Raw genomic sequence first — 12,507 nt, 5'->3', positions numbered from 1 at the left:
GCTGTTTTTACTTGAAAGAACAGCTGGTGCTTGTGGTTCTTCAGACTTGGGTATTCGACAGACTTTTTCTCAAAAAATGGATGTAGCAAACCCGTTGCTTCAAAAAAATACCCTGCTAATAACATTTATTGCCAGTGGCCAAATTCGAGCTGTCAAGCCACAGAATTTTGGAAAGCTTTAATCCACCATCATGAGCTTGGCAGCTTTTCAGCCCTTAGACTTCTCTGATGATGTTGATGGTAATATTACACATGTGATGTCTTGGCATTTTCCCCATCTTGAAGATCAGCGTAAGTCCATGAACTAGTATTTTTCCAAATGAGCAGTGTGGTGTGTAAGGTTAAAAAATCATGGGGCGCCTGAGTGGCTCAGTTGTTAAGCGTCTGCCTTTGGCTCAGGTCATAATCCCAGGGTCCTGGGATCGAGCCCCGCATTGGGCTGCCTGCTCAGCGGGAAGCCTGCTTCTCCCTCTCCCACTCCCCCTGCTTGTGTTCCCTCTCTCTCTGTGTCTCTCTGTCAAATAGATAAATAAAATCTTTAAAAAAAAAAAAAGGTTACAAAATCATGTTCCGTAAAGGTCTGTTTATATTTCAAGATAGGCCAGTGGATTTTAACATAACAGAGTACATCAAGGTTCACAGGGTTTTCTATCTCACATTATCATTAATTACTATTGGTGAAGTTTTGGTGTAGTATCAAACAGGAGTATCCACCATTGTCTGAAATGGCTAATAAATATTCCTCCCTTTTGCTAATACATGTCTGGGTAAGTCGTCCAGATTTTCTTCATGAGCAACAACAGACTGAATGCAGGAGCAGAGATATGAGAATCCAGTCTCTTCTGTTAAGCTGGACATTAAAGAGATTTACGAAAGTGTAAAACAATACCACTCTTCTCAGTGTTTTTAAAAATATAGTTATGTTTTATGAAAAGTATTGTTAACCTGTAATGTATTTATTATTTTAAAACATTAATACATATAAATGAGGGTACCACATCCCAGAATAACCCTGCACTGAATTTGCTTTGCCCCCAGAAAGCTCTCTTCCCCTTACTGGAAGACTCTTTGAGGTCAAGGAGCCATATAGGCTTCTGATTGGTGGTTAAAATTTTTATTTATGCAAGGATTTTAACTTTCTTGATTCAAGAAACTTTAACATGCATTACTTTTAAAAATTCATTTTTAGAATACCTTTACTTGAGATATAATTCATGTACTATAAAATTCACCCTTTTAAAGTGTATAATTCAGGGGTGCCTGGGTGGCTCAGTTGTTGGGTGTCTGTCTGCCTTCAGCTCGGGTTGTGATCCTGGGGTCCTGGGATTGAGAGCCCCATATTGGGCTCCCTGCTCAGCGGGAAGCCTGCTTCTCCCTCTCCCACTCCCCCTGCTTGTGTTCCCTCTCTCGCTGTGTCTCTCTGTCAAATAGATAAATAAAATCTTTAAAAAAAAAAAAAAGGTTACAAAATCATGTTCGGTAAAGGTCTGTTTATATTTCAAGATAGGCCAGTGGATTTTAACATAACAGAGTACATCAAGGTTCACAGGGTTTCCTATCTCACATTATCATTAATTACTATTGGTAAAGTTTTGGTGTAGTATCAAACAGGAGTATCCACCATTGTCTGAAATGGCTACTAAGATATTCCTCCCTTTTGCTAATACATGTCTGGGTGAGTCGTTCAGATTTTCTTCATGAGCAACAACAGACTGAATGCAGAAGCAGAGATATGAGAATCCAGTCTCTTCTGTTAAGCTGGACATTAAAGAGATTTACGAAAGTGTAAAACAATACCACTCTTCTCAGTGTTTTTAAAAATATAGTTATGTTTTATGAAAAGTATTGTTAACCTGTAATGTATTTATTATTTTAAAACATTAATACATATAAATGAGGGTACCACATCCCAGAATAACCCTGCACTGAATTTGCTTTGCCCCCAGAAAGCTCTCTTCCCCTTACTAGAAGACTCTTTGAGGTCAAGGAGCCATATAGGCTTCTGATTGGTGGTTAAAATTTTTATTTATGCAAGGATTTTAACTTTCTTGATTCAAGAAACTTTAACATGCATTACTTTTAAAAATTCATTTTTAGAATACCTTTACTTGAGATATAATTCATGTACTATAAAATTCACCCTTTTAAAGTGTATAATTCAGGGGTGCCTGGGTGGCTCAGTTGTTGGGTGTCTGCCTTCAGCTCGGGTTGTGGTCCTGGGGTCCTGGGATTGAGAGCCCCATATTGGGCTCCCTGCTCAGCGGGAAGCCTGCTTCTCCCTCTTCCATTCCCCCTGCTTGTGTTCCCTCTCTCACTGTGTCTCTCTCTGTCAAATAAATAAAAATAAAATCTTAAAAAAAAAAATAAAGTGTATAATTCACTGGCTTTGGTATATTCAATGTTGTGTAACCAACACCACTATTCCGGAACATACTCCTGACCCCAGAAGGAAACCCTGTGCCCATCAGCAATCACTCTCTGTTACCCACCCCCTCCCAGCCCCTGGCAACCACTAATTTGCTGTCTCTGTGGTTTTTGCCTATTCCAGACATTTCATATAAATGGAGTCATACCATATGTGGCCTTTTGTGTCTGGCTTTTTTCAGTTAGGATGTTTTCAAGTTTCACCCACTTTGTCACAAATAATAGTATGTCATCTTTTTCTTTGGCTGATCATATTCCATTGTATGGATATACCACATTTTGTTTATCCATTCACTATTTATCAGTTGGAGATTTGGGTTGTTTCCACTTTTTGGTTATCATGAACAATGCTGCTGTGATCCTTTTGAGAATCTTATCTAGGAGCCAGATTGCATGATAACTCAGTATTTAATCATTTGAGGAACTCCACAAACAGTTTTCCAAAGTGGCTGCACTGTTTTATATTCCCACCAGTAGTGTATGAGGGTTCTGATTTCTCCGTATCATCACCAGTACTTGTGATTGGCTTGTTGATTATAGCCACCCTGGTGGGTATGAAGTATATATCTCATTGTGGTTTTGATTTGCATTTCCCTAATGATGTTGAGCATCTCTTCATGTACTTATTGGCCACTTATATGTCTTTGGAGAAATATCTGTTCAAATCTCCTGCTCATTTTTAATGAAGACGTTTGTATTTTTGTGGCTGAGGTATTAAGAATTTTTTTCTAAATATATATTCTGGATATTAGACCCTTAGAAGATTACATGATTTGTAAAAACTTTCTCCCATCCTGTGGGGTTGTCTTTTCTCTTTCTTGGTGTCCTTGGGAGCACAAAAGTTTTTTTATTTTGATGAAGCCAATTTATCTGTTTTCTTTGGTTTCTCACAAGTCTTCTGTCAGAGCTAAGAAACCAAGGCCACAAAGATTTATATTTTATCCCAAGAGTTATAGTTTTAGCCCTTGCGTTTAAGTCTAATCCATTTTGTGTGAATTTCTTTAAATGGTGTGAGGTGGGGGTCCAAATTCATTCTTTTGCTTGTGGCTCTCCAGTCATTACAGCACCATTTGTTGAATCGTTTTGACACCCTGCTGAAGATCAATTGACTGTAACTATGAGGGTCTTACGGGCTCTCAAGTCTATCCCATGGATCTGTATCTCTATCCCTATCCCAGTACCACCCGTCACTCCCCCCCCCCCCCGCCCCCGCCACCATCTTGATTACTGTAGCTTTCTAGTGAGTTTTGGAATCGGCAAGTGTGAATCCTCCAACTGTGTTTTTCAAGATTCTTGTGGTGGTTCTGGTTCCTTTGCATTCCCTTATGAATTTTAGGATCATCTGGTCAATTTCTGCAACTAAAGTAAGCTGCCATTTTTGTTAGGGTTTGTGTTGAATCATTTGGGGCAGTATTGCCATCTTAACAATATTTCAGTCTCTGATCCATGAACATGAGGTGTTTTTCTTTTTTGTTCAGGTCTTCAAATTTTTTCAGTGATATTTTGTAGTTTTCAGTGTATCTTGCACTTCTTTTGTTAAATTTGTTCCTCAGTGTTTTATTCTTTTTGATTCTTTATAAAAAACTTTTTTTATTAACATACAATGTATTATTTGTTTCAGGGGTACAGGTCTGTGATTCATCAGTCTCACACCATTCACAGCGCTCACCATAGCACATACCCTCCCCAGTGTCCATCACCCAGCCACCCCATCCCTCCCACCCCCTCTTTCTGATTCTTGTCTTACTGTATATTGATTTAACTTTATTGTTTAACACCCCCCTCCCCCCTCCTGACTGTCTCCTCAACTAGACCGAGTCTCCATAAGGCCTGGCACTTTGGTAGCACAGTGCATTGCAGTAGAGATTTTCTTGTTTATTTTTTGTTACTGCCCTTGTGAAGAAGGCATGGTCTTATTGTCCCTGGCCTAGTAGTTGAAGAAACTGCAGCTCAGAGTGCAAGGTGACTTGCTTCTCAGCACAGCACTGATTAGTGGTAGCAGAAGTAGGACCAGGATTTTTCTGAATCATAGCCCACTCTTTCCAGGCATCATCCTGCATGGGACTGACACTCTATTTTTTTTTTTAATTTATTAAAGAGAGAGTGAGTGCGGGGTGGGGGGCAGAGGGAGAGGGAGAAGCAGGCTCCCCATCCAGCAGGGAGCCTGATACAGGGCTCCAATCCTAGGACCCCAAGATCATGACCTGAGCCAAAGGCAGACTCTTAACGGACTGAGCCTCCAGGTGCCCCTGATACTCTATTCTTGCCCCCCCACCCCCCACTTGTGTTTGTGTCTCTACCTCTCTTATATTAAGCCCCAGGGCATGAAGGGAAGAGAAGGATTAAGGCTCACATCACAAGGGTTGACCACTGGGGTCACTTTTCTGGGCATCTCTATTATGCCAGACTCTCCTAGGTATTTCTAAAATATGTGACCTAATTAAGTTCTGAGAACAACTCCACAAGATCACTCTGCATTATATAGACCAGGAGGTGAAAGTTCAAAGGGTCATGGAAACTCCCAGGTCAAAGAGTGAGTTACGTATTCAGCACTGTTCCAACTGTTCCAAAAGCTCCAGTTGTGGTGCTGAAAGAGGGGGAGGTGTGGGGAGGAGGGAGGGAATGGGGGCCTTTCTTGGAAACTGAGGCTCATCAACACCAAGATTGATTTGGATCAATCCAGAAGCATTTGATCATTGGCCTGGAGCTGGTATCTCAAAATGATTGGCTTGCTTCTCCTTTCTGGGGGTGACTCTCTCCCTCTTTGTTTCTCTAGAGCACCTAGCATCATTTTCATTACCCAGTGGACATTCCTTCCAAGCTTTTTGAATAAATGAAAGACATTCTGCCTGTGTCCTTTGCTCCATAGAAGTCACAGAACCTCAATGCCTCTATGGCTGGATTTGGGGTGATATAGAAGAATGGGGGAAAGGCCATTAGAGGGGTCCCAGCTGCCCTGCTGGTGTGAGACAAGAGGCACGGGAGAGATGCAAGATCTGTTCTTGTCGGCCGCATCTCCACCCCCAGAGCAGAGCTGACATCTGGTCTGTCGCACCCAGGGTCTACGGTGTTGTTTACACATCTGAGTGACCCATGAACCAGAACAGCACTGAATATCTTTGCCATTGGTTTAACTGAGCCAGACCCTGACTCCCTACTCCCACTTCTGTTTTTCTAAAGTAAGAAAACAACTATGAAGTAGTAGTAACTGGTGGCCTTGACAGTACTTTACAACTGTTTAGAAGGTTAATTGGTGCAGTTTTTTAAAAAAAGATTTTATTTATTTGAGAGAGAAAGAAAGGGAGCGAGCCAGCAAGCACGAGGGTGGGGAGGAGCAGAGGGAGAAGCAAACTCCCCTCGGAGCAGGGAGCCTGACGTGGGGCTCGATCCCACGACCCTGAGACCATGATCTGAGCCAGAGGTAGATGCCTAACTGACTGAGCCACCCAGGCAGCCCTAACCGGTACAGTTTTTGATGCTGGATGTTCTGCTTAGATTGAAAGCAGTGGCACAGATGATTGTTTCTGTGATGCAGTGAGCTTGCTTGCCTTCCTCCCCAGCCTTGTTCTGGCACCTGCTGCCCCAGCCGTGCCAAGGTATGCATGGCTGTGAACACGCAAAGCCAGGTGGTGTCCCTGTCACACTGCTCCCTCTTCCTGGATGCTTGCCCTTCCTCCCTTCCCTCCAGACCACCTGTCCCTCTCCTCATCTTTCAGGCTCCCTCCTGTGATGCCCTTCTGGATCCTCGAATCACCCTTCGCCTACTCCTAGCTTAGAGCCGACACCTGCTGCTTATTTCTATATATGATAGTACCCACCACACTTCATTTTTTTTATTAAGATTTTATTTATTTATTTGACAGAGACACAGCGAGAGAGGGAACACAAGCGGGGGGGAGAGGGAGAGGGAGAAGCAGGCTTCCCGCCGAGCAGGGAGCCCGATGCGGGGCTCAATCCCAGGACCCTGGGATCATGACCTGAGCCGAAGGCAGACGCTTAATGACTGAGCCACCCAGGCGCCCCCACCACACTTCATTTGACTTTTTCCCCCTTTATTTGTTTTTCTTTTTTTTTTAAGATTTTATTCCTTTATTTGAGAGAGAGAGAGCGAGAGAGAGCATGAGCAGGGGAGGGGAGAGGGAGAGGGACAAGCAGACTCCCCACTGAGCAGGGAGCCCAATCCAGGGCTTGATCCCAGGACCCTGAGATCATGACCTAAGCCAAAGGCAGACACTTAAGGGACTGAGCCACCCAGCCTCACCTTTCCTTCTTTTATTGAGGTGTAATTGATACTACTTTCAAGTATACAAGATAATGATTCAGTATGTATGTATGTACAGTATGTATTGTGAGACAATCACAGTAAGTCTAGTTAATATCCATCACCGCCCATACTTACACTTTTGTTTTTCTTGTGATGAGAACTTTTAAGATCTACTCTCTTAGCAACTTTCAAATATACAGTATGGTATCATTTACTGTAGTCACTGTGCTGAGCAGTTCATTTCACTTCTTTACATGTCTAGTGTCTTCCCTGGCCCTAACGCCGTGAGGGCAAGACCCACCCCTGGCCCTCTGTCGCTCTGTGTCCCCACTGCTGAGAGAGACAGCTGGGCAGGCTGCACTGTGTGCAACAGAAAACAAGGTACCGCGGCCCTGGCGATAGTATTCTTGGTGCAGTTCGGTAACAGCCTGTGAAGTGCCCGCCGCAGGCCGAGTCCCGGGCAGCTTCTAATCTGGAAAAGTAGAGACACCTGTTCCTGAAGGTTCCTGTTTTTCTGCCTTAATCTCCGAGTGCTAGAAATGAAGCACGCACGGACACAGCTGGGGCTCGTGAGAAGTGTCCCATGGGGAGTGGCATCAGCGCCCCTCCCCAGCCCCCGCCGACCAACCCTAGGGAGGCCCGAGGGTCCTCTTAGGTCTCAGAACTCAGGTCTCTGCTCCTGGGACTATCCCTGCTCAAAGCTAGGTGACTTGCTTCCTTGATCTTGTCCTGCCCCGGGTGCTGTGGGGACAGAGGTGCCAGGTTTTGTGGCACTTCTGTGATGGCTGTGGGTGTCCAGGAGGTTACAGAGAAAGGAGGACATGTGCCCAACCTTCTCACCGAGCCTATTCGACCACCAGTCTTTCCCCTTGCCCTCGTCCTCCTGTCATTGAGTTCCTCAGTGCTGGGAAATTAACAAGTTGGAGAAACAGTAGAATGTTAGGATATGTTTCTCCTTCTGGACTGCGCTCTTCTCTCATGAAGAATGTTCTACTTGAACAGTTGGAAGTCGAAGCTGGCTGTTCACAGTGATCAAATCCGTCGAGCCCTCACAAACAGCCCTGCAAGCTATGTGTTGTTGATCCCCGTTTTACAAATAATTGAATTGAGGCTTGGAGGTTAAGGGACCTGCCCAGGGTCACACACACACACACACACACACACACACACACACACACACACACACTTGGAGGTTAAGGGACCTGCCCAGGGTCACACACACACACACACACACACACACTTGGAGGTTAAGGGACCTGCCCAGGGTCACACACACACACACACACACACACACACACACACACACACACACACTTGGAGGTTAAGGGACCTGTCCAGGGTCACACACACACGCACACACACACACACACACACACACACTTGGAGGTTAAGGGACCTGCCCAGGGTCACACACACACACACACACACACACACACACACACACACACACAGCAGAGCTAAGATCAAAGCCCGGGTGCGTGTCACTTTGAAGCCCCGTTCTTCTCTCATGCCCGTTCATCCTCGTGAGCAGCAAGCATCAACCCCTTCTGTAACCCGTATTGTCAGCACATCCAGAGCGTAGGTGAAGGGAGTCCCATCTTCCCTGATTTCGGCCACTTCCTATCCGGGGGCCCTCACCCAGAGTTTGTGCCTTTCCCCAAGTAGCCTCCGACTGTCCAGTCCTTCTTGGACTTGTTTCTGCATTGTGTCGGGAGGGGCCCTGTTTCCCTCCATCGTGGGGATAAATGTCCCTATCCTGTCTTCGTCCCCGTGGCGTAGGGAGATTGAGGTAAGGTGCGTGCAAGCCCCGGACTAATATCTCATGCTGTAGAGATGTCCCTCAGACCATTCTTGCTCCTGACCCTGCCCCGGATGAGGCCGAGGCCATGTGCCAACCTGCTGCCAGCTTTTCCCTCTGGCTAACCCTGTCAGTGGTTCATCAGCCAGACGGCCACTCTCAAGGTGGATGTGGGAGCCTGTGGCACTGCTCTGCCTTCAGCTGGGGAAGCCACCCTGGGTGCCTGTCCCGATGGCGCAGGAGGACGAGGCCTGGCACAGCTCAGAAGCCGGAGCAGTGTATGCAGGGAGCCTCTGCTGGTTTCCCACTCCGGCATCCCAGCTGACCCTCTACTCTTCCTGTTCCTGGGCAGGGCCCCCTCTGGAATATCACTGGCCTCCTCTGGGATCTGCAGCTGCCTGCCTTTGTCAGGGTTTATTAGTGGTTCGCACCCTTCCTTGGTGGGCTAGAGGGGAGGGGGAAAGCTGCTTGTTGTCAGCTCTGGAGAAAGCAGAGTACCTGTACTGGGTGAGGTCCTGGAACTGAGAGGAGTAAGCAGGTTCCTTCCTGTGCTGAGTTTGCATTTAACTTGCGGGTCTCCCAGGGACTCCTGACGGTCAGGCTCGCACCTGACTTAGAACCTCCGCCCAGGTCAGGCATGCCCACATTTCATTAGCAGGAGCATTCTTCCTGTTTCTCTGGATGCGACCTGCCTTGTCCTGAGTAAGCACTCAAGTAGGGAAGGCCTTTCTCTGGCTGATAAACCTCAGGTTCAGGAAGCTAAGCAAAGATAGAACAGTGACTTTTGGACTGTGCTTCCTCCAAGAACTCTTGTCTGAGCTCAGCCTGGGCTGGTTTTTATTTTGGTGATAGTGGGGTGGCATCCACTGGGTAGGTACTCTATCCCTGTTCTGGACTGGAGTAGTCTTTGGGATAACACTATGTTAAATAATTTATCTGAGTGGGTTTAATAATATGTTCAAGCATTTAAAAATCTTGCTAATGAAGTCAGACCAGGCTAAGAGCTCACAAGAGCCACTAGGTAACATGTGCCCTTGGGAGGAATCCTGTCTCCTGGCCCCACGGGAGAAAGGACCGGGATGTCTCCAGATTCCAGGGGGACAACCTGAGATTTGGTGAGGTCTCAGCAGAAGGAGGAAGACCTCAAAGTCCTCATTTTTTCTTCTCCTGTCAGATCCTCTGTTCCTTTCCTTAGGCCAGAAGCTCTCTCACCTGGCTGGTTCTCCTGTCCTTGGCCCTCTTTTCTTGGTAGAGGCCAAACACACTGCCCTTTAATCCTTCCCGCTAACCCATAGGCAGTGTTTTTGTCCGCCCTCTCCCAGCTCACCCCTGACCTGGTTTTGTTTTTTCCCTTCTCTCAAACAAGCTGTTCAAGGTCTACTGCTGAGATTGGCTCACAAGCAGCTCTCTCTCCTCTGAGCTGTAGGGAGGGGATAATTCTAGAAAGTCATTGACAGAGGCTTAACCTAGAACGTCAATTATAAACAGGCAGTGGGCAGAGGGCCTAGATTTGGGTATTCCAGTACCAGGAACGCCATGGACTCCCTGGGGCTCTGCAGACCAGCCGCCATGGTAAGACCACCTCTCAGCAGTCCTGGGCACACTGTCCTGGGTGGGGGTGTGCACTGATGATCGCTGGTGGCGGACCACTTGTTTCTCTTCCCTCTGGAACTTGGCAGTCTTTTGCTACTAGAGAGAAGAGGGCAGAGGGATTCTGGGAACAGTCCTTGGAGACAGGAATCCAGGGAACAGGTGGGCTGGATCATTGCTCACGAGCCTGTGGGGGCAGCCCTGGTGAGGGATGGTCAAAACCAAGGAGCCCAAAGTGGGCAAACCCTACTTGATAAAATGGATTCTGCTTGAGACCTTGGGGACAGAGGAAGATGTGCCGTGGATGTGCCATCGGTCCCACAGCTCTGGGCCAGAATGCCTTTGTGTGGTGGGAAAGATCCCTTATGGAAATGGTGAAGTAGCAAGTGGTCAGGAGAAGGGTCCGCTCTGAGTACAGCACCAGGCCAGGGGCTCAGGGGCCCACACGTGCTGTGCTCCAGCTCCTTGGCCAGCTCGGGCCTTGACGAAATGCTCTGGAGCTGCAGAACAGGGAGGCCTGGCTCTCCTTTAGGAATCTGGGAAATGGAAGGGCCAACATCAATTCTCTTCAAGAGGTGAGTTTATGATTACGTCCTAGAGAGCAGTGAAGGGAAAGCATGTAACTCCCCACCTTTTGGGAGAACAAATTTCTGGCTTTGAGCAGGACCCACTGCTCAGGTGTAAAGGGAACCAACTTTTGCTTAGAAGAAAACCTTTCCCTAAGTTCTGGCGGCAGAGAGACTTAAGGGCCTCAAATGGCTACTGGTTCTCTCCACTGCAAACAGGCCAGATTGTCCAGGTCATGGGGTAAGAATTTAAGAAGGGAGTAACAGACTCTGTGTGTGTGTGTGTGGTGTGTGTGTGTGTGTGTGTGTGTGTGTGTGTGTGTGTGTGTGTGTGTGTGTGGTTTGAGGAACAAGTGAAAAGGAGGACTTAATTTCCCTTTGCTTTGTTCCAAACTTCCCAGAGCAGAAGTTGGTGAGAAATGTGCCTTTTCTCCTGGTGTTGGGGATGGACCAGGGATGGAGGGATGTGGCTTCTGGACTTTATTCCCTGTTGGGTGACTCAAAGGGAGACCTGTCATCAGGAGGAAGTCCAAGGCAAGAGGACAGTTCCTGCTTACAAACCTGAAGGGCTGGGTCTGGAATGATCTCGTTTGTGCACTTGGTTTGCTCCTGGCTAGAAAGGAAACCCTCAGTTTCGTGAAGGCAGGGACCTCTTCTCTCTTGTTCAGCTGTATCTCCAGTGCCTAATAGTACCTGGTGTGTTGTGAAGGCTCAATCACTATTGAGTGAATGAATGAATGAACACTTTTTCTCTGCCTATCATTTCACTAAACCTCTCCAATTTCATCTTTTGTTGGTTCTATACCAGACTTCTCACCTGATCAGTATCTACTTGGTGTCACTCAGCCATGACTCTAAACTAATCAGGCAAGACCATGCTTACAGGGAGAGGCCGGTGGGCCCTGCGGTTCCCTCTTACCACTGGTCCACATTGAGCAGGTGCTGATGTCCTGCGGGCCAGGTGCCGCCCCCCGCTGGGGCCTCTGGAGTGGATCCTTCCTCTGAGCCCAGGTCAAGCCCTTCCTCCATGCCACTTACTTAACTCTCCTCAACTGCTTTACCCTTCTCCAATCTCCCTTTTCCCTCGAGCGGTTCCTTTGCTTATGCTGGCTGTTTAATATCCCTTATATTTCAAGTGTGCTAGTCTTGTCTCCTCACCAGACAGAAAATTTCATGAAGGCAGAGGCCCTGGGTTTTTATATTATCCTCTGTCTCTCAAGTGTGTGTTACGGGCAGTAGGTGCTGAATAAACACGTGATGGCTCCAATTGTATGAAATCTAATCCTCGTCCTTGGAGTACGAATTGCGGCTTCTAGTTTATGAAACTTAAGGGGGACAGTCTGAGGTTTCTCATACGGCAGGTTGCTTAATTGTCAGCCACCTGTGCTGGGTGATAAGTCTGTTTCATCGACGGACTAACAGGTTCCAAACTGTTTTTTTACTCATAACACCTCTGACACTAAATATGTGGGTTTTTTTCCTCACACGAACCAATTCTTCAGTTCTCCTCAGACACCAACAGGGTATCCTTCAACTCAATTCAGTTCCAACACTACCCAGATTTAGCACAGACCCCATGGGTGAAGGGCTCAGACCCACAAGACGGCCCCCACTTCAGACACCAGTCACAAGACCTGGCCTAGCCTTCTGGACCTCTGACCAACCAGCCATAAATTGGAGATGACCATAATCCCCTCCTCAGGTTTGATAAGTTTTTAGAACTGTTCACAGAACTCAGAAAACTGCTTTCCTTACTATTACCAGCTTATTATAAAGGATACAGATGGACATCCAGATTAAGAGGTACATATGTAAAGTCTGACTGTAGGAGCTTCTGTCCCCATGGATTGGGGTGCACCATCCTAT

At 46.8% G+C, this 12,507-nt stretch overlaps 1 protein-coding gene across 12 annotated transcripts in view; it reads left to right on the top strand.

Moving 5' to 3' along the window:
- The window catches only part of PC (pyruvate carboxylase), a 99,443-nt gene that overhangs the window by 40,004 nt on the left and 46,932 nt on the right, over window positions 1-12,507 (top strand). The window contains exon 1 of one of the 12 annotated variants that reach the window (XM_027581523.2): window positions 9,703-10,057. The exons of 9 other annotated variants lie outside the window; for them this stretch is intronic. In XM_027581523.2, coding sequence (XP_027437324.1) covers window positions 10,022-10,057 — 36 coding nt within the window. In that variant the 5' untranslated portion in view covers window positions 9,703-10,021. Of the gene's footprint in view, window positions 1-9,702; window positions 10,058-10,397; window positions 10,651-12,507 lie in introns of those variants that run through there. 2 more of the 12 variants (XM_027581533.2, XM_027581535.2) reach the window with 2 other exon arrangements.

This window comes from Zalophus californianus, chromosome 11 (assembly GCF_009762305.2).
Source record: "Zalophus californianus isolate mZalCal1 chromosome 11, mZalCal1.pri.v2, whole genome shotgun sequence".
Classification (NCBI taxonomy): Eukaryota; Metazoa; Chordata; class Mammalia; order Carnivora; family Otariidae; genus Zalophus; species Zalophus californianus.
This window is presented reverse-complemented; position numbering and strand designations above follow the sequence as displayed.